General features: G+C 42.1%; 1 protein-coding gene across 4 annotated transcripts in view; it reads right to left on the minus strand.

Moving 5' to 3' along the window:
• Nucleotides 1-271: 271 nt before the first annotated feature.
• LOC121288682 (protein-arginine deiminase type-2-like) overlaps nucleotides 272-21750 on the minus strand; it is an 82700-nt gene continuing 61221 nt past the window's right edge. For all 4 annotated transcript variants that reach the window (XM_041207411.1, XM_041207413.1, XM_041207410.1 and 1 more), the window contains exons 9-17: nucleotides 19264-19367; nucleotides 17754-17865; nucleotides 16898-17005; nucleotides 14805-14950; nucleotides 11894-12041; nucleotides 2842-2935; nucleotides 2169-2245; nucleotides 1944-2075; nucleotides 272-1444 (exon numbers count right to left, since the gene is read on the minus strand). In XM_041207411.1, coding sequence (XP_041063345.1) covers nucleotides 1211-1444; nucleotides 1944-2075; nucleotides 2169-2245; nucleotides 2842-2935; nucleotides 11894-12041; nucleotides 14805-14950; nucleotides 16898-17005; nucleotides 17754-17865; nucleotides 19264-19367 — 1155 coding nt within the window. In that variant the 3' untranslated portion in view covers nucleotides 272-1210. The remainder of the gene's footprint in view (nucleotides 1445-1943; nucleotides 2076-2168; nucleotides 2246-2841; nucleotides 2936-11893; nucleotides 12042-14804; nucleotides 14951-16897; nucleotides 17006-17753; nucleotides 17866-19263; nucleotides 19368-21750) is intronic.

The following is a 21750-nucleotide window of genomic DNA, read 5'->3' on the forward strand; positions in this document are numbered from 1 at the left end:
AGGTGGCATTTAAATATGGAGCCAGGACCTTTGACCCTATTAGGTGAAGGTGGGGTGGACAAAATAGTGTCTACCCCACAATGTGATCCAGAGAGCTGCTTGCCGATGCGTAATTAATGAGCTTCCAAATATTAAATTGGGTATTATAGTCTGCCCTGCTACCCAACGGGAAACATGCCACTTATCCCATCCACAACTGCACTTAGTCTCCAGAGTAGAAAATTCCGCCCATTGTGTGGTGAATGAATTTGAGTAAAAAGGAGGCAGCCAATGTTTTAATTAAATCTTTATTACATGTAATTAACATTAACCCTTTAATGATTTCACAGATACATTTATACCAAATTTATCATTTTAGTCACCCTAAGCCCCAAGATATATTAAGCTTGCCTTAGAACAGGTTACCAAGCATTTGGTCAAAGGAGTACGGTCTTAAAGAAAGAGAGAGAAGCAAAGAGGGAATTCCAGAGCTTAGAGCTTAGGCAGCTGAAGGCTCAGCTGCCAGGGATGCAGTGATTTAAACTGGAGATACACATGAGGCCAGAACTGATACAGCACTGAGGTTTTAGAGGGCTGTATGTTGCAGAATTATGGAGAGATGAAGCCATAGAGGGATTTGAAAACAAGGATGAAATTTTTTAAACCCAGGTGCTGTCCTGCTGAAAACTGTGTATAAGAGATGTCAAGTGATGACAGGATCAGGCTCAGCTGTAATATCAAGGAATATATAAAATGCATTATGCTTTTCTATTTAAAACTTTCAATCAATAATTCAAGCCTGCAAGGAAAGCACAGTTTTCAGTATCTACTGACCACATGGGAACTAGCATGTAACCTGTGCCATTATGATTTTTGATACACCTCTGTGAAGCATTTTTGGGAAGTTGTCCGATATTAATGCAAGTTTATGTTGTTACTTGAATCAAAATGAGCCCCATTTGCAAAACGACATCTGAGTTGAGACCCACAGGAATATAAACAGCAGGCTTTATTTGTCTTGAAAATTCAACTAATTCATAAGAAGAACTGACTGAACACAGATTTTGACATCCAACTACAGCACTTGAGGCACATGAACAGCACAAGTTGCATGTCCAGGTATTGTTAGACGCTAATATTTTGTCAGCAGGTTGCATGTTGTCAAGGCTCTACAAAAGCAAAATAAAAACTAAAGCAATGTTTCATTACTTATGGCAATTGTAACTGGCAATTACATCTCCATATTCCACCACTTCAAAGCAAATGGCTTCCGACGAACATTGGAACCACAGTGAACTTCACCTGCCTTCATGTGATAGGAAACAAAGTCATCAATGAAGTTACACTCCAGGCCGAGTGGTTCCAGTGCTGAGCGCACCGCAGATTCCAGTGGACATTTTCCATTTATCAGAGGCCCAAATGGCTTTGGAATGCCCAGGTATTTGCCGAGGACTATCATATTCACCTAAAGGGACACAGAGAAAGAATCCTTTTGCTCATTAGAACTTTCAAATTGTTGGAATGATAAAAAAAGAGAATGAAGTGTGAGGCAGTGAAGAGTGACACAGAAAAAGAAGATAACCAGAAGAGAAAGACAGAAAAAGAGATAAGATAGAATCAGGAAATAACCAGGAAGAGAAAGGCAATAGCAGAAGGTAAAAATTATAGGTTGATGAGGAAAAGGAAAAATGATGATCAAGTGGAAAATGAACAAAATAAATCTGAAGGAAGAGGAGGGGGAGGCATATAAAACAAATACTTATTCTGACTATTAGTTGACACATAAAATAGATCCCATTTTATGTGTGTAATTCATCTAGCAAAGATTCACTACCTGCTGAAGTGCTGAGCAAAGACCATGCATGTGGGGATGCATTCTGATGGCTGCTCTTATGCACCTCTGAGCAACCTGCTGCATGCAGATACTGAGTTCAAGCCACCCACCCTCACCAGTTTTCACTTACAAGATCTGGAAAAAATGCTATTGCTTTTTGGTATTTCTCATGCATCATAAACAACACTGGAATATCAATAATGTCTTCTTCATCCAATCCCAGTTCCTTCTTTAGGACATCTCGGTTCCAATCAATGCATCGCTGAGAGGAAGGCAGAGAGAATTTAAAATAGTTTTGCAATAATTTTCACACAAGAACACATTTATACCACATCATTATATCATAATGACTCACCTGCACATAAGCATTATCTCTAAGTAGTTTTTGATTGTTTAGGATTTCATTAATTTTGAATGGTTTGGTATTTAGATCTGGATGAGAAATACAAAAACAATATTACTGTTTCATATTCAGCTGTTTCCTTCAGTTTCTCCTCATTAACTTTACATTGAGGCTTGTGAGACTGAACATTCCACCCATTAATGATTTGATGTCAGCCTCTCATTCCTGACTATGTACCTAGTAGATATCTGCTTATGATTCTTCTATTTCTGTTTATCAATCATCTTAATGAAGGGGCACCTTAGCACATACTGGTTCATGAAAGGTTCCAGAAAGTAGTCATCAATGGGAAAGCACCTGGCCTCCATTCTGCATGATCCATACCTGATTAAGGTCAAGAACATGCAGGCAATCAAAGCCACAAACCCTTCTGTATTTCTCACTTTTGGGACTTCACTTTGTCAACTTCATATGATTTTGTATGGAATTAGCTACTATGGCTTGCTAGTTCTATCATAATCATAGAGCAATTAAGGCATAGAAAGAGGCCATTCAGTCCATCATGTCCATGCCAGATGTGACGAATTAAATATGAACATATCCAAAGGCAGTAGACCACTATAGATTAAGGGCAAAGGAGGAATTGGGTTGCATATGGCCACTGTTGAAATGGCCAGAAACTCACTTTCAAACATTTGGGCTTCACCGTGACCTTCTTGCTGGAGCTTTGTGAATAGCTTGCAGCAGGCATCAGGGCTGACCAGGAGAAGCCGGAAACCCTGAAGGAACACAAGGCAACTGTTGATATTCAAACAATGACTGGTTCTCAGCAGAGCATCTTGACTGACCTACACACTGTTAGAGTCATAGAGTCATAGAGGTCTACAGCACAGAAAAAGGCCCTTCAGCCCATCGAGTCTGTGCCAGTCAAACAAGTACCTAACTGTTATAATTCCATTTTCCAGCACTAGGCCCATAGCCTCGTATGCCATGGCATCGCAAGTGCACATCCAAATACTTTTTAAATGTTATGAGGGTTTCTGCCTCTACCACCCTTTCAGATTCCAGGCTCCCAGCACCCTCCGGATGAAATAATTATTTCTCACATCCCCTCTAAACCTCCTGCCTCTTACCTTAAATTTATACACACTGGTTATTGATCCCTCCCAGGGGAAAAGTTCCTTCCTGTCTATAATATCTATGCCCCTCATAATTTTATACACCTCAATCATGTCCCCCTCAATCTCCTCTGCTCCAAGGACAATAACCCCAGTCTATCCAACCTCTCCTCATAACTAAAATTCTCCAGCCCAGGCAACATCCTGGTAAGTCTCCTCTGCACTCTCTCTAGTGCAATCACATCCTTCCTGTAATGCAGATTCCAGAACTGCACGCAAAACTAGCTGTGGCCTAACCAGCATTTTATACAGTTCCAGCATAACCTCCCTGCCCTTATATCCTTTGCCTTGGCTAATAAAGGCAAATATCCTACATGCCTTCTTAATCACCTTATCTATCTGTCCCGCTATCTTAAGGGACTGGTGGACATGCACACCAAGGTCCCTCTGATCCTCGGTACTTCCCAGGGTCCTATCATTCATCATGTATTCCCATGCCTTGTTTGTCCTACCCAAGTGCATCACCTCACACTTATCCGGATTAAATTTCATTTGCCACTGATCAGCCCATCTGACCAGCCCATCTATATCCTCCTGTAACCTAAGGCTATCCCCTCACTATTGACCATCCCACCAATTTTCATGTCATCCGCGAACTTTCTGATTAACCCTCCTACATTCAAGTCTAAATCATTTATATATACCACAAACAGCAAGGGACCCAACACCAATCCCTGTGGAACCCCACTGGACACAGGCATCCAGTCACAAAAACACCCCTTGACCATCACCCTCTGCTTCCTGCCACTCAGCCAATCCTGGATCCAATTTGCCAAATTGCCTTGGATCCCATGTGCTCTTATCTTTGTTATCAGTCTCCCATGCGAGAACTTATCAAAAGCCTTGCTGAAGTCCAAGTAGACTACGTCAAATGCATTGCCCTCATCTATACACCTGGTCACCTCTTCGAAAAATTCAATCAAATTGGTCAGACATGACCTCTCCTTAACAAAACCATGCTGACTGTTCTTGATTAATCTCTGCCTCTCCAAGTGTAGATTAATTCTGTCCCTCAGAATTGCTTCCAATAGTTTCCCACCACTGAGGTTAGACTGACTGGCCTGTAGTTCCCTGGTTTATCCCTTCTTGAATAACCACATTGGCTGTCCTCCAGTCCTCTGGCACCTCTCCTGTGGTGAGAGGTATTGAAAATGATTACCAGCACCCCTGCTAGCTCCTCCCTTGCCTCACTCAACAGCCTGGGATACATTACATCCAGGCCTGGAGATTTATCTACTTTTAAGCCTGCCAGACCACTTAGAATCTCCTCCCTTTCTATGCTAATTTCTTTAAGTATATAACAGTCCTTCTGTTTGGTTTCCAAACCCATGTCGTTCCTCTCACTTGTGAACACCGGCTCAAAGTATTAATTTAGAACCCTACCTGTGTCTTCCAGCTCCACACACAAATTACCATTATGGTCCTTAATGGGCCCTACTCTTTCCCTAGTTATCCTCTTACTCTTAATGTGCTTGTAAAATAACTTTGGATTTTCCTTTATTTTACCTGCCAATGTTTATTCATGCCCCCATTTTGCTCTTCTAATTTCCTTTTTAAGTTCCCCACTACACATTTTATACTCCTCTAGGACTTCTGCTGTTTTGAGCCCTCGGTATCTGCCATAAGTTTCCCTTTTTCTCATTGTCCAATCCTGTATATCCCTCGACATCCAGGGTTCCCTGGATTTGTTGGTCCCACCCTTTATCTTTACTGTTATATGTTGGCCTTGTACTCTCCCTATTTCCTCCTTGAATGAGTCCCACTGATCTGATGCAGATTTACCAAAAAGTAACTGCTCCCAGTCCACTCTGGCCAAATCATATCTGATCTTATTAAAATCGGCCTTCCCCCAGTTTAGAACGCTGATTTCTGGCCCATCCTTGTCCTTTTCCACAACAGCCTTGAATCTAATGGAGTTATGATCACTATTTGCCAAATGCTCCCCCCACTGATACCTCTACCACTTGCCCAGCTTCATTCCCTAAAATTAAGTCCAGGACCTTATAGGACCTTCTACGTACCCTGGCTTAAAAAGCTCTCCTGGATGCATTTTAAGAATTCTGCTCCCTCTAAACTTATCACACTATGACTAACCCAGTTATAAAGTTGGGGAAGTTGAAATCCCCCACTATTACTACCCTATTATTTTTATACTTCTCTGAAATTTGCCTACATATCTTCTCTTCTATTTCTCTCTGGCTGTTTGGGGACCTATAGTACACTCCCAGCAATGTTATTGCTCCTTTCCTGGATTTTCAGTTCTACCCATATGGCTTCATTTGAGGAGCCTTCTAAGATGTCATCTCTCCCTACTGCTGTAATTGATTCCTTGATCAATATTGCGATACCCCCTCTTTTTTTTTTTTACCTCCTTCCCTGTCTCACCTGAAGACCCTATATCTTGGAATATTGAGCTGCCAACCCTGCCCCACGATGTCTCTGTGACAGCAATGACATCATACTTCCATATGTTAATTTGTGCCCTCAAATCATCCGCCTTATTTGTCAGACTCCTTGCATTAAAATAAATAACATCCAACCTTGCCAAACTCCCATGTGCCTTAACTGACCTATAATTTCTATGCCTTTGTGACTCACTTGCTCTCTCTTCTAATTTTGGCTGTGCATCTCCCCCTGCTGAACCTCCTCTCAGGATCCCATCCCCCTGCCAAGTTAGTTTAAACCCTCCCCTTGCTTTGAATTTTTTCTCTCTGCATTGACATTTTTTTTATCCTTTCACAGGGTGTGGGTGTCACTGAAGGCCAGCAATTGTTGTCCATCCCTAATACCCCTTGAGAAGGTGGTGGTGAGCTTCCTTCTTGAACCACTACAGCCCCTGTGGTGTAGGTATAACCACAGTGCTGTTAGGGGCGGAATCCAGTATTTTGACCCAGCAAAAGTGAAGGGACAGTGAGATAATTCCAAGTCGGAATGGTGTGTGACTTAGGGGAACTTGCATGTAGTGGTGTTCCCATGCATCTGTTGCCCTTGTCCTTTTAGGCAATAGAGGTCATAGGTTTAGAAGCTGCTGTCGAAGGAGCTTCAGTGAGTTGCTGCAGCGCTTCTTATAGTAGGTATACATTGCTGTCGCTGTGCAACAGTAGTGGAGGGAGCACGAAGTAGTTTGGGGGATGGGAGGATGTGGCATTGCTGTTATCAACCTCTCTCTGACCAGGGTTTGGCCACAATTCCCCCTCATCCTCTGTGCCCTGACTGCAGCCTTTGGCACATTTGAATACAGCATCCTTCTCAAAAGTTCCTCTTTGTCCAATTCAGTGGGACTGCCTTGCTTGGTTCCAATCTTACCTTTCCCACAGTAGCCAGGCCATGTATACCAATGGCTTCTCTTCCAACCATCAGCTTAGGAATTTCCCAAAATATATGAGCAAGGTGTGTATGGTTCTCATGATGCCTGATCATGATATTGGTGCAAGCCTCCAGCAGCCTGCATCCATTCCTCCAACTCTGCCCCCTCGTGCAGCTCTTTCCCTTCGCTTCACCATTGGTGGTCATGCCTTGAGTCACCTTCCTCCCAAAAACCAGCTCAAATACATTTCTCCAGGAATGTACAAGGCATGCGGTGAGTGAGACATAGAATGTGAATGAGCTGCCAAAGAAGCCTGGGTTGCGAGAGTGAAATAGGCCATCTCTTGTCACTTTGACAGACTTGACAATCACGTAGAGAGAACCTAGAAACAAAGCTTAGTTATGGCTCAGGTGCACTTTGCCTCAATCAGATGTAACATATAAGAGCTGAGAAGTGTTGCAATATGCCTTTAAGGGATAGCAGCATGACTGGAAGGGAAATATGTCATGCATTCTAGTTTTAGATTCACTTTTGCATTTAAGCAGAGCACACACAAACAGCTCTGCTGCTGGTGTCTTTAAGCTTTAAATCATGTGCCTGGCCTCAATAAATGAACCCACACATGTTTACCCAAATCCTTATGAGTGATTAGTGCCTTTATATCATTATAAAAACACAACTTGGCATACAGCAGCGGTTCCTTCTAAATGACATGGTGCTCAGCTTGGCAGCAAGGTTCAGTACAGGTACAACAAGGTGAACAATTTCACGAAGGTGCAACATCGGAGAGTGTTGAAATGGCAGTGTGGCAACTTCACAGAAAAGCTTTCAAGATACAGTGCTCAAGTAAAGAGCGGGTAGCAGACGGATCTTTTGTGGTGAGATTGCAACACATTGCCTGCCAGTTAAGTGAATGGGACAGTGCATCGAGAGGACCAGCACCGGGTTAGCTCAATTGGGAAAAGCAAGAGCCCAGGGTGTGAGTTGGATCGATAGTTGAGTGAGGGCAATTCAAGCAAGAAGAAAACAAAAAATCAGGCAAGAGAACATTACGAATACAATGGATGGAGCTTCAGAAAAGTGCATGAAAGCGGCTACAGTTACATTCTCCTATATTATCTGGAATGAGTGTAAGTCAAGGGGATATTGTTAAAATGTCCACAAAATCCCCCACTTTGATTGGGATGCAGCTGTCGTAACATCCGAATTCAAAGGCCTGAATCTTCTGGTCGGTGTGCGGGGGTGGGCCTCGCTCGCCAACGCATAAAATGATACGCGGTGAAGTCGGGTGTGTGTCCCGAGGTCACCGCGCGTCATTCAGATCCTCAGTTCAGCAGGCGCGCACCAGAGTCGGCTGCACGCCTGCCAAAATGTCAAAGGCCTGTTAAGGCCATTTAAGTAGCAACTAAAACACTTAACAGGGCTGTTCATTCAACCTTAAGGTTGGCGAAGAGTCCATGCAGCCTTCGCATTTTTCACGGAACCTCATCCATGAGCTGGATGAGCTTTCATGAAGGTTTTTAAACTTTAATTAAATTTTTTAATAAAATTCATAGACATGTCCCAGCTCATGTGACACTGTCACAGGAGGGGACATGTCTGAATAATTTTTTGAAATCTTTTATTCACTTTTTGATAATGAAATTGAACTCCCTGAGGCAGCTCTGCGCCTCAGGGAGATTTCTGCACTCTTTCACGCTCATGCGTGAAAGAGCGCAGGCCCCAACTCAGCCTCCTCTCCCCGCCCATACAGGGAGTGCTCAGCGCTTCCGGGTGCGCGTCATACTAGGTGAGCCTTAATTGGCCCGCCAATGTAAAATGGCAGTGCACAGCCGATTGCGGGCGGGGATTGGCTGCGCCCACGCCAGCTCCCGCTCAGCCCTCCCGATGGGGAAAAAATTCTCCCCAAAATGTTTAGTCCCTTGATTCAAGTGTGTGTGATTAATATAAGCAAGCCATAAAAACTCACCTAGCATTTGGGAACAAAGGTCTACACACGCTGAACATGTCAGGATTAATAGCAGAAGAGCTAAAGGATCCCCAAAAGATATGGACTACATTGGAAGACTGGTAGAATATCAGATTAAACTTCTGTATTCATCGACTAGAATTCATGTCATTTCGACAACAGCCTGCAGAATTCATAGACCATTGCGTAGCAGATGCAGAGAAAAGGGTATGTACTGTGATTTTTCAGATGCAGAGCTATCAGATAGAATTGTTGAGCTGGCGCTCGCATCCACTCCTATGGAAGCATTCCAGAAAGATCTGCTGGACAAGCCCAAAATGTATAGAGTTGAAGAGCTACTCAAGGATGGATGTAAGTATGAAGCAATCCTCACAGGTTGAGAAAGCTTACAGGTCCTAAGTACAACCCAATTGTTGATGCACTTACTACAACATCCAAACCTAGCAAGGCATGTGGCAGAAAGGGCCATTGACAGCAGCATTGCACTAGAGCAAAGGCTGATGCAGCTACAAAGAGCCATGCACTGATCCAAACAAGCCATACAAATCAAGCAATAGGAATGACTATCCGGTATCCCGTCAGAAACATATACATGAGGTGATTAACAAACCAGAAAATGACGATGATGTGCATGATGAGACGTTGAGCGGTGAACACATGTTTCACACCGTCTTCTCTTCAGCTCTGAAGAAGAGCCATACAGACTTGAAACATTAACTCTGTTTCTCTCTCCATAGATGCTGTCAGACCTGCTGAATTTTTTCAGGGTTTTCTGTTTTTATTACATGTTTCATACCGTCATTGCCCTGGAAAACATAGATGCCATCTCACCATCCAAAGTGTTTGTAAAGATTTGAATTATCTGCCCTAAGAAAGTTGGTAATTATTCATTATTGGCCAAGATTGACACAGGGGCAAGTGCCAACATACTACTCCTGTGAATCACACCACAGACATGGTAGGCCATGACGAAACCTACTACTGCGCAGCTTTCAGCTTACAACGGTTCATTTATTCCATGCACAAGTTCCATAGTCCTGGAGTGCAAGTATAATCAATCCTCCTGGGTGTCACAGATGTTCTACAGCATGGAGACTATAAGACCAGCAATCGCAGATCTACTGGCATTCCGTGACCTCACACTAATAACAATCCACGGAATTAGTCAGGCCTCATTCAGCAGATCAACCTCAGAACCTACTCCTATCACCTCAGTTCATGACCTAACATTGAAATATCCAGAATGTTTCGATAAAATTGGCAGTTTCAAGGGAGCTGCAACATTATACTTACAGGAGAATGCAAATGATCTGGTGCAATGCAAATGCCGGCAGCAACAAAAGAAACGGCAAAAGATTCACACTACAGGGACTGATGAAAACCATCACTGAAGAATGGCCAGATTCACTTCAGCATGTCCACGAACATGGGGTCATTTTGGCCTTAACCAGGGTGAGCTAGGCATCTCTCGGGGAGTCATTTTTAAAGGCAGGCAGTCATCATACTGGAATCTTTGTGACCTGATATTCTTCAACAACTTCATCACTCACACATAGGCATAGATCGGACATGAAGACTTTCAAGAGAGACAGTCTATTGGCTGAGAATGAACAGTGACATTGAAGTTGTCGTCAAAAAGTTTGAGGTATTTCAAGATCACATGTCAAGTCAGCACAAAGAAACACTGATTCTCCATGAAGTTCCTTTCTATCCTTGGTCCAAAATCGCATCTGACCTCTTTCATGTCCATCGCACCGACTTCATCACCATCATTGACTACTTTACCAAGTATCCCATTATTTGACAATTACACAATATGTCAAGCAGAACGATTGTGCACACTCTAAGTACTATTTTCGGGTTTATTTGGTGTGCCGAGAGAGATAATTATGGATAACAATCCACAATTTATTGGTAAGCCATTTCAGGATATGTGTGAGAAGTGGAATAGTGATCACACTACTACTTCCCCTTATTACCCTAGATCTAACAGTCTAGCTGAACAAATGATTTGTGTGGCGAGATCCCTAATTCTCAAATGTAGACTGACCAAGCAAGATCTACACATTGCAATGTTACATCTGAGAATAACACCTTTAAGCGCAACTATTCCATCACCGGCAGAGCTTATGTTTGGCAGACCAGTGCATTCCAATTTACGCACTCTTACCCATTCTACTCTTTCAGAACAACTAAAGAACAACTTTTAAAACTGCAAGAGAAGATAACCAACGTGCACGATAAGAATGCATGCACAGAATTGGCAAGTTTACAGTTGGGACAACAAGTTTGCATTGCAGGATCCCACGTAGCAACCAGCCAAGGTAACAAGGCTTTGTTTAGAACCAAGTCCTATGAAGCCACAAAGGCACAACAGTGAGACGAAATCGAGGACCAATCAGATCCATTGCGGCTCCCAATTGCAACAAGGAATGACATCCAAGACTGACAATCCCACAGATCACTGTGAGCAGTTAAAGAAACCTCCAGACAAGGTTACCATTACAGAATCTTGATGTACCAGCAGGTTACCTCTACACTTTAGCGACTCATAGATTCTTCAGTTTTATACATTTATGTAATGGTAACTAAACATGAACATGTATTGTAAATATTCTTTAAAAATAAAGGGGGGTGTTGCAGTATGCCTTCAAGGGATAGCAGACTGACTAGAAGGGAAGTATGCCATGCAACCCGTCTTAGCTTCTCTTTTGCTTTTAAGCAGAGCACTCACAAATATAGCTCTTCTGCTGGTGTCTTCAAGCTTTATATCCACGTACCTCTGTTCTCATATGGCTAGTCTCAATAAATGAATCCACAACATGTTCACTCAATCCCTTATGAGTGATTGGTGCCCTTTTATCATTATCAAAACACAACAAGAGGAATCCAAAGGAAGCCCTTTTGGTCCCTCTTCCTTTTCCCTGCTGGCCTCAGGTTGCTGTATTGAATATCTGTTTTCAATTGTTTCCACATTTCCTGAAGGATATTGTTAATGTCACTGGGGTTGCTTTACCATAAGGCTTATTTCTATTATCCACCATAACCTTCAGCATTGCAAAAACCTTGGGCATATCACGTAAATGCTGTTTACACTGTTTCTATAGATCTTGAACCAAAGCTGCATTGTAGGAAGTCCTTCCTGCAAACCCCTTCCTACCTCCACTCACAGAAGTTTGCCTTCAATATCTCATAATTACAAATACTTCAGAATATACGACAAACAGCAAAATAAACACACAGCAGTCTGATACTGCTCACTTGGTAGAATTAAATTGGTTACCTTTCTGTCAGGGGCTGGAACAAAAGTCATGAACTCATCCACATGACCTACTTCCAACCAGTCGGAGAAGAGCTCAATGGGAGGCTGCACTACCTGAGCATACAGGAAGTCCCGAACCACCTTTGCCATATTTCTCCCTTCAGAAGTACTAGAACAATAATTTTTTTAAAATACAGATTTTACATTCATGTATCAAGAACAGAACTTTCATTTTCCTTGAGTTGTTGGTTGTTGCTGTTTCAAATCAATGCCAAAACCTTGATCAAGAAATGAAAACCAGTTCAGGCAGAGAACCAAGCCTCTTGGAACTTCTCTAGTTCAGATGAATTAATTTCTGACATGATTATTGCTAATTTATATTCTTTACCAATTTCCCCTGCAATTCCACAAGGGTATCTATGCCAGTCTGCAATAAGAAGCTTTGACCTGCTGGTCAAGACAGCAGATCCTCAGCAAATACCAGGGCAGATCTGAGGCACAAAGGGAAATCCTAAGGCATCATAATGCAAAGTGTGTAACACACCATCAATGCCGCTGTCTCACGGATGCTACATCCACCTGTGCACAGATGGATAGTGTTGCTAACTGTGGTTAATTTTTAGAATTCATTCATGGGATGTGGGCATCGCTGGCTAGGCCAGTATTTATTGCCCATCCCTAATTGCCCTTGAGAAAGTGGTAGTAGTGGTGGTATTTCATCACATGACTTGCTCCCACACTCCAGCCATTAGTTGGCCAACACATCCACCCATGTGACACACTGCCTTCCTGTGCCAATTGAATGATATTTGACTGTCAGCCAGCCAGCCTTTTTTCCCCCCATTTTCAATGTTTTATATCTGGTAAAGAGAAATATTCAAAGAAATTTTCTTTCTTATTCGTTCTTTTATGGGATGTAGGCATCACCGGCAAGGCCAGCACTTATTGCCCATCCCTAACTGCCCTTGAACTGAGTAGCTTGCTGGGCCATTTCAGAGGGCAGTTAAGAGTCAATCACTTTGCTGGGGGCCTGGAGTCACACATAGGCCAGACCAGGTAATGTCAGCAGATTTCCTTCCCTAAAGGACATCAATGAACCAGATGGGTTTTTAACAACAACCAATGATGGCTACTTGGTCACCATTACTGAAAATAGCTTTCAATTCTAGATACTTTATTATATGAATGTAAAATCCACCATCTGCCATGGTGGGATTTGAATCATGTCCCCAGCCTAAATCTCTGGATTACCAGTTCAGTGACATTACCAGTACACCACCATCTCAATGACAAAAAAAATCTTTTTTAATGTCTTCAGGGCTGCACACCATAGTTTCAAGGAGATTGATCTTAAATTCCTGGAGACTCCAGGCTAATCCTGGAAGGTTGGCAACATTACAGATGGGCTGATCTCAATATATAAAGCAAAGTTAACTCATTTGCATAACTTAATGATGCTGTGGGGTTATTTCATGATATGCTGGGTGTACCAAGATCATATTTTTGAGTACCAGCAAGCAAAAAAGGGCTTTTAGTTGCCCAGTGTGCTGGGCACTTTTTCTCCATGTGGGTAAAGGGTGAGGTGGTGAGATGCGGAGAGACAATGGACAAACAGGAAAAGTTTGTGCTTCCTTTTTAAATCTGGGCACTTAGTTTCTTCAGGGATTCCACAAGCCTGCCACTGTAACTCCGATAGGTGCCCAGGGAAATTGTGCAGTTCTGGGGGTTTCCTTGCTACCTTGTAAGGTTCAGTTCTTCTGCCTGCCACTTAATGAAATAAGGGATAAGGTGTGAGAACTCACCAAGGCAAAAGATCCCACTTCTGCACAGTTAGTATTCAGCATTTGTTTGGTGACCGAATGCATTGGAGAGAGTGCAGAAAAGGTTTACAAAAATGGTTCCAGGGATGAGAAACTTCAGTTATGAAAATAGATTGGAGAATTTTGGACTGTCCTCTTGGAGAGGAGAAGGCTAAGAGGAGATTTAATAGAGATGTCCAAAATTATGAGAGGGCTGGACAGAGTAGATAGGGAGGAACTGTTCCTGCTCGTAAAAAGATAAAGAACAAGAGGGCACAGATTTAAAATGATTTGCAAAAGAAGTAAATGCAATGCGAGACAAAACCTTTTGGTCTGAAATGCACTACCTGGATGTGTGGTGTAGGCAGGTTCACGAGGCATTCAAGAAGGCATTAGATGATTATTTAAATAGAAACAATGCGCAGGGTTACAGGGAAAAGGCAGGAGAATGGCACTGAGTCATAATGCTCATTCAAAGAGCTGGTGCAGACACATTGGGCCAAATGACCTCCTTCTGCACTGTAACAATTCTGCGATTCTGTAAAATGATTGGAGGGGTACAATCCTCCAAGAAGTCACATAGTTGGTTACAGGCTACATAAGTATCTCGAACACCCTAAATGTTGAATTTTTTAAAAAGCATTTAGTCGGTGGCCAGCCTCCCATGCATTTTCAGTATTTTCTGTTTTTATTCTGGGTACTCAGTCAGTGAATTAACAATCCTTCTGGTGACATACGCCTAAGAGCCTGTGTTACCCAAATGATGCTCACATTAGGTAGAGCACTTTGGCACAAAATGCACTACATTGCACAGGGAAGCTGCTACCAGGGTGAAAACTCTACAGGTTGAGAATTGTGTTTCCATGCTCAATTTAAAGGCTGATAGAGCCTTAATTGGCCCACCCATGTAAAATGGCAGCGTGCAGCCGATCACAAGCGGTGATTGGCTACATGCCCTCCCATGCCCGCTCCTGCACCTGTCCAACTCCCCAAACAGGGAGAAAATTCTCCCCATAATTACTCAGCCAAACTACTGCAGAAGACTGTCCTCTGAGAAATTTACCCCAGGACAGGAGGGGCAAGAATTCTTCACCTTGGTCTCCCTCCTCCCAAAAGTAATAAAATAACTTTACGTAGGAAAAGCGCTTCCAATGATAATCCTTCCCAATGGATATTCTTTTCCATTCATTGTTACTGGAGGGCTGACTTCCAGATTCCCAAAGGAGTCCAGGCTGCTGACCAGATTAGTTGTTCTGGTTACATGTCCAAAATCCGGGCCCTAGACAAATACACAATAACAGAAAAAGATGGTATTCAAATTGGCACTATTTAGAAAATTAGCTCATTAACAGCATCCATTTTACATCTTGAAATTTACAGACTGATAGCTTTGTAGGAATGTTGCCTTTTGAACTTTATGGCCATTTGGCCTCAGTGCAGCTTTTGACTTAACCTACCTGGGAAAATTATACAACAGTGGCAACACTGAAGACACACTGACTGCTCTGGAGCTTCCAGGTATTAAATATTAATCTCCTTAACACTGTCTCAAGCAATCCAGGAGTCAAATCTTAGGGTTCTTAAATAAAATGCATGCTTTTCATTTTCTTGGTATGCTTTCATTTATTAGTTCTAAAAAAAATATGGGAGAGGGGAAATAGTTTATTAGACTGACAGCCAAAAATCATCCAATTGACTAATAAAGAACCTGTTCACTTTCCAATCATTATGCTGAAAGGATGGATGTTTTAACTACCCACTTGTCAAGTATGGGGATAGGAGGTCACATGGTGAAATCTCCAGCATACTATACATTATTCATGTATACATATATAAATATGGGTTTACCGTTTGATTAAAGTTCTTGGTTTCTTAAAGATAGCTTGCTTGATGTTTTTTCTTTATTCTTTCATTGGATGTGGGCTCATTGGCAAAGCCAGCAGTTGTTGCCCACCCCTAATTGCCCTTGAATTGAGTGGCTTGCTAGGCCATTTCAGAGAGCAGTTAAGAGTCAATCACATTGCTGTGGGTCTGGAGTCACATGTAGGTCAGACCAGGTGAGGGTGGCAGATTTCCATCCCTAAAGGACATTAGTGAACCAGATGGGATTTTATGACAATCAATGATAGTTTCATGGTCACCATTACTGAGACTAGTCTTGCAATTCCATATTTTACATTCCACCATCAAGCCATCAAGGTCACAGAGCATTAGCCTGGGCCTCTTGTTATTAGTTGATCAATGTTACCATTGGTATCTAGAAATAATGAAATGGTTAAAAGTTATTAATTCCTTGGGTGCTTTAGGGTTTAACATAGTAGGATACAATTTAGCTGACTGTGCTGCTTAGTTTTTGTTGCAGGCGGAGGATGTGACTCATGACTGTTAATTTATTTTTGTGGCTACACTATGAAACCAGACAAGACAGTTTTAAGATAGAAAGTGGGGCAATGGAGCTTGGAATGATTATTTACATCCTGGTTGGTAATCAAGTTGACATCTGGTGTTTTGAAGGAATATCTCATCTCTTGTTCACAATAACATTTTCTCTGCCATAATGATTCAGCAATGACAGCATTCATGAGAGATGGCCTATAAAAATCTCAAGCTTTTCCTTAACAATTTGTGGACTTAGGATTGAAAGACTTGACAAGAAAAACCTATCTACCTGGTGAAATATGTTAAAATTGGGTCGTAGCTTGTGCTATCCACCATTGAGAGTTTGGTGGATGGGGGGTGGCATTTAATCGGGCTGAGGATGACGGATGGGGATCCTGCCACCTACCTGCCTCCACCCCAATTAAATCTGGGGTGGGAAGGCTGCTTTGCTACCAATTAAGGTCCTTAAGTGGACAATTAATGCTCACAGAGGGCTAGAGCTATGGGGGTATGGCATATTGTGAAGGGCTTCTCCCTTTAACTTTAAAGGGTTCCTGAGTCATCCACACTTGACAGAAATCTGGGCCTTGGTATAGGATTCTTGGTGTCTGAACAGGGATAGTCCAGACTTGACAACCTTGTCAACACAGAATATGATTGGATAAGTCTGTCATGACCTTTGTCGTTAAAAAAAGCCTTATTAACATTCACTGCCTAAGGCCACAAATAAAGAATGACTATGAGGTGAGATACAAGGGGAATGCAAGACCCCAAAAAGAGTGAAGAGCAGAATGTAGAAATAAAAAAATATTCTAAAGTTACACATCAAAGAAACATTGGACCTCACCAGGAGTTGTTTGTAGGGAAACATGCTCAGTCCACGATCGCGAGGAGAGTCCAACACAACAGGGAAGGTTTTGTGAGGAGCCTCTGAGTAACCAAATTCAATTTCATCCTGAAAGAAAGAGAAAGATCAGCTTGGCGGTGCCTCAGAAAGGCAAGGTAGAAAAAGACAAAGAAATACAGTGAGGCAAAAAGAAGGGGGTCTCGTCCCACCATCATGGAGAGCAAAAAAGGTTGAATTACGTCATTAATTGTCGTGTAGCCTATTATCCTGTCTCTAATTACATTGGACAGAGGGGCCACCAAATCAGAACAGGCAGGCCCAGGCTTTAGTGAGTAAATAGCAGTGAATCAACAGGCTGGTTCCAGATTTCAACTTGAGTCTGGTGAGAATGGAAAACTGAGAGGATCTGGAGATTTTGCTGTTATTTCAATTTATTTGCATTTCAAACTGTTTATTTTCTGAACACTACTTGTGTTCTGCTTGAGATATTTGAAAAGGTCTGATCTGCCTCGTAAAGGGTATTAATCTCCCTAGGTAGATTGAGAGCTTGTTCATGTATTTAGCATCCTTTGACGTAAAGGAGGAGGAAAGGGAGACAGAGATATGGCTGCATCTGAACAAACTGAGGAGGATAGCAAGGAGCTTTTTGCTGCATTTATATGAGCAAAATTTCATCAGAAGACTTTGTTTTCCTAAAGATGCCCTCTGACCTTTGTAGCATACAGGAGTCTGACCTGAAGCTATGTTCCAGAACTATACCTGTTCTGTCTGTGGAAGTGAAGGTCACTATAGCACTCACTTTTTATGTATGTTCACAGTTGCCACAGACTGGAATTTTAGGAATTCAGTGTCTTACCTGTATCCAGCGATCTTTGCGATTCATATCCTTTGTGCAAACTGTCAGCTTGCACTTTGCCTTTTCCACCACAACTGCAAATTCCTTCAGGAATTTTGCATTATCCATTACACTAGGCAAAAAAGAAATGAGATTCTAGAGAAGGGAACAGCTGAATTTGATAATCCATTATTTGTCTGTACTCCAGGGAATACAAGCCAAGTCTACGCAACCAGTTTTTTTAAGTGAATCCTTTCGGTCCTGGAATCTTGGCTATACCTCCTACAAAGCCAATATCTCCTTCCTGAGATGTGCTGGCCAGAACTAAGTGCAGTACTCCAGAACAGCTTTACATAATTGAATCATAACTTGCACCCCTTTGCATTCAAGCCTTCTTGAGATAAAGACTAACGTTCCATTTAAGTTTTTAAATGTTTTTGTACCTGTCCTCTACCTTTTAGTGATTTCTATACATGGACCCCTAAAACCCTCTGCTCCTTTGCCTCTCTCCATTTAAAAAATACTCTGTTCTATCTTTCTTGTGTTCAAAGTGGATGGGCACATACATCTCCATATGGAATTCCATGTACCATAGGTTTTCCCATTCACTTAATGTTCCTTTTTAGCTCCCATCTATACTTACTGTGCCAGTTAATTTCGTATTGTCAGCAAATTTTGCTATTAGGCTATTTCCTCATCAAAGTCATTGATAAATATGTTGAAAAGCTGAGGCCCCAGTACAGATCCTTGGATAACATCATTAGTTACATCCTGCCAATTGGAGTACATAGCAATTAGCCCTACTGCTTTCTATTTCCTGATAATTCCCTGCTCATGTCAATCAGCTGCTTCTCCCATCCACTCTCTTGTTGCTAATTATTTCTTGTTTGGAACCTTATGCCTTCTGAAAGGCCACATAAATAACATAATCCACATTTCCTGATTTCTCAGTTTAATACCCTCCTCAAAATTTAACTAGGTTAGTTAGACATGACAGCATTTACAAATCCATAGTATCAGTCAAAATGCTCAATCACTCTCCCTAATAATAGTTTTGGGTAACTCCTCTGCAACAGACATTAAAGTAATAGGTCTATAATCTGGAGGAATCTAGACTGAGAGGAAGGAATAATCAATTTGATAAAACTGCTGGGTAGTCAGTCGCTATATTGGGATTTTTCTGCATCTGGCCCCCTAATCCTGTGATAAGGATTATACCCAGTCACAGACTCCTCCATAACTGCCCTAATGCCCACAAGCTCAGCCAACAGGAATCACACTGAGCAAAACACAATGGTCAGGTTTCCACTACAGCAACAGCGAAACAGTGGTTCTCATGACCAAACTTGGCCAAACTGCAGTTGGCAAGCTCAGCAAATATTTGCTGAAGCTCCCAGTTTGGCTGAGTTTGATGACAAGGACCAATGTTTTGCTGCTGCAGTAGTGGAAATCTGACCATTGTGTCTGGTGAGGAGGTTGGTACTCTATCCAATAGGAAAACCAATCACTTCTTTATGAGACAGCCTCATACCTGCACACGAACACTTCCTGAGGAGCCAGAGTATTAGGAGTCATAATCCATGGAGCCAAGTGGAACACGACATGTTCTGTGAAAATGGGAGCATCTCCAACAATCTGTAAAAAATGTGTTAAAGTGTGATACACTTATAGAAACACTTATGGATTTATATTTATATTGATATTTCACTTTCTAGCAGTATTCCCCTCACTTTATTTAGTACAACTTGGTACCTTGAAATTTAAGATTTTGCTTCACAAGATTGTAGTCAGGAAGGGAAGGAAACCAGTGCAGTCCTGTTGAGAGGTAGTGGGAAGGGCCTTCCCTTTGTGGTGGACCCATATCTGACAGATTTCCATCCCACATAACTTATCTCAAAATTCCAATCAGGAAGGGTTGGATGAGTCTTCTGCTGGCCCCCTTACATCTAGGAACAATGTCTGGAGATAATCCTAGCCCTAATTCTTTAGTTGCTGTGGCAATACTGTTCATGAATCCCTTTTTAATCCCAGTGAAAGTCCTGCTAACCGAGAACTAGCTTGAGTTTGGCCTTTCAGAGGCCCTGAAACTCTTCCCAGATTAATTACCTGTAGAAGTCTGAACAAGTAATATAGAAAATTGCAGTCACCCCTTCAGTCCTCTGGGTTCTCTGTTGGAGCAGCAAGGTGCCACCCCAACTTTCCAATGGGTAGTCTCAGTTGCATGGCCCCATTGTGCTAATTATGTAAGTGATCCCAACACCTCCACCCTCCAGATTTGGGACAAGGACCCATCCTTGTATACAGATGTCCTGCTCTCTTCAGTGAGGAGTCTTCACTTGACGGAAGAGCAGGGAACCTACTTTCAGGGCCTTAGGAGTTATGATGTACAGTGAAGAAAGAAAGCACATGCATTTAGTTAGCACCTTTAACAAAGTGCTTCACAATAAATTAAGTACTTTTTAGTACCTTGGAGATTTGGTCGGGACTTTTGTGGCTAGTTTTGCTCAAAGTACTACTTTGCATTGGGGTATGGATCTCCTTCTATTATCCTAAGGAGGATGATGAAGGAGCTAGATTGGAAGCTTGTACAGTGAAGCATCACAAAATGCATCTCTTTCTCACAAGCACATACCCACACACCAGGGCTTACAGACCAACAACATCTTATTTAGATTTTTCTGACATTGCCTCAGAAGGCTGCACTTCTCTTCAGAAGCTACTGGGAAAGTATATCAACTACTGGCTGAAAACGCAGAGCCAACTTCTACCAGGTAAACAATATTGTTTATATTGGTTAAAGCCACCAATGCCGTGAATTTCTTTTTAACTGGATCCTTTCAAGTATCACCAGGTAATTATAGAACATGATAAAACTGATATTCCTAATTAACTCAAACAAAGAGAGATATGTACCCAGTTGTTTAGAAGGCCAGGATCCCCACAGAGAGAAGGACCAATTGCCACTCAAATCCCATATAATGCTCCCCGACCCTGCCATCTCAATTTGATGAACAGGAAAGGCTTTCATCTTTATTAGCGTACAGCTAGTACACCGTGCCAATCTCCTTATCCTGCATGTGAATACCGAATACACAGGAAGCTGCCTTGGCAAGGGCTATCTAAATTCACGGTTTACGACTTCATTGAGGCTTCTGCAGACAGAGGAGTCAGCAGATTAATGAGACTTGTGCCACGTACAAGAAATGCAGTGGAGCAGACAGTAGACACCTTTCAAGCTCATTTCAGGTTCCTGGATAATGCCCTGCAATACAACCTTCCTAGGTTTCAAGGATTGTTATAGCATAATGCATACAACACAACATGCTGATGATGGGTGAAGCTTCCAGCTCCGGAAGCTGAAAGGCAATAATGACAGAGTGTGGAAGGACCTCCGTTCTCACAGCATAAGAAGGGTGTACAGGAAGGTGAGGACATGCAACAATAGGCAGAGAAAAGAGAATATAACTCTCAGCTCAGTCCTTTCATAAGTAACATTTGACTCAACCAATAGACTTACTTCACAGTGTTAACACCTGCCTGTTGTGCCCCCACACGCTTACAAATCCCTTCACTGTAAAAGACTGCTGCCAAGTTCTTTTACAAGACCGAAGTTTACATTTCTCTGCCATTATCCAAAGCACCCAAAAGTTGAAAGCATGCACAAGAATGAACTCAGAACTTTATGTTTCTTTAATTTTCTTTATGAACAGAAAGAAGAACTTGTATTGATACAAGTGTCTTTTACAATGCTGGGATGCTACAAATCATTTTACAGCAAATTAAGCACTTATTTAAAAGTGTTATCACTTCACTTTTGCAATGTAGGCAAAATGCATCCACTAATTTTTGTACAGCTCTGTCCCACAAACATTAAAGAAATAAGTGGCCAAATAATCTGTTTTAGTGATGTTGTCTGAGCAATAAATAATGTGCAAGGCACCCCAAAAGCTTCAGTACTCTTCTTCAAGTAGCTCCATGAAATCATTTATGTCCACCCAAGATTGGGCCTTAGCTTAAG

This window comes from Carcharodon carcharias, chromosome 15, assembly GCF_017639515.1.
Source record: "Carcharodon carcharias isolate sCarCar2 chromosome 15, sCarCar2.pri, whole genome shotgun sequence".
In the NCBI taxonomy this organism is placed as follows: domain Eukaryota; kingdom Metazoa; phylum Chordata; class Chondrichthyes; order Lamniformes; family Lamnidae; genus Carcharodon; species Carcharodon carcharias.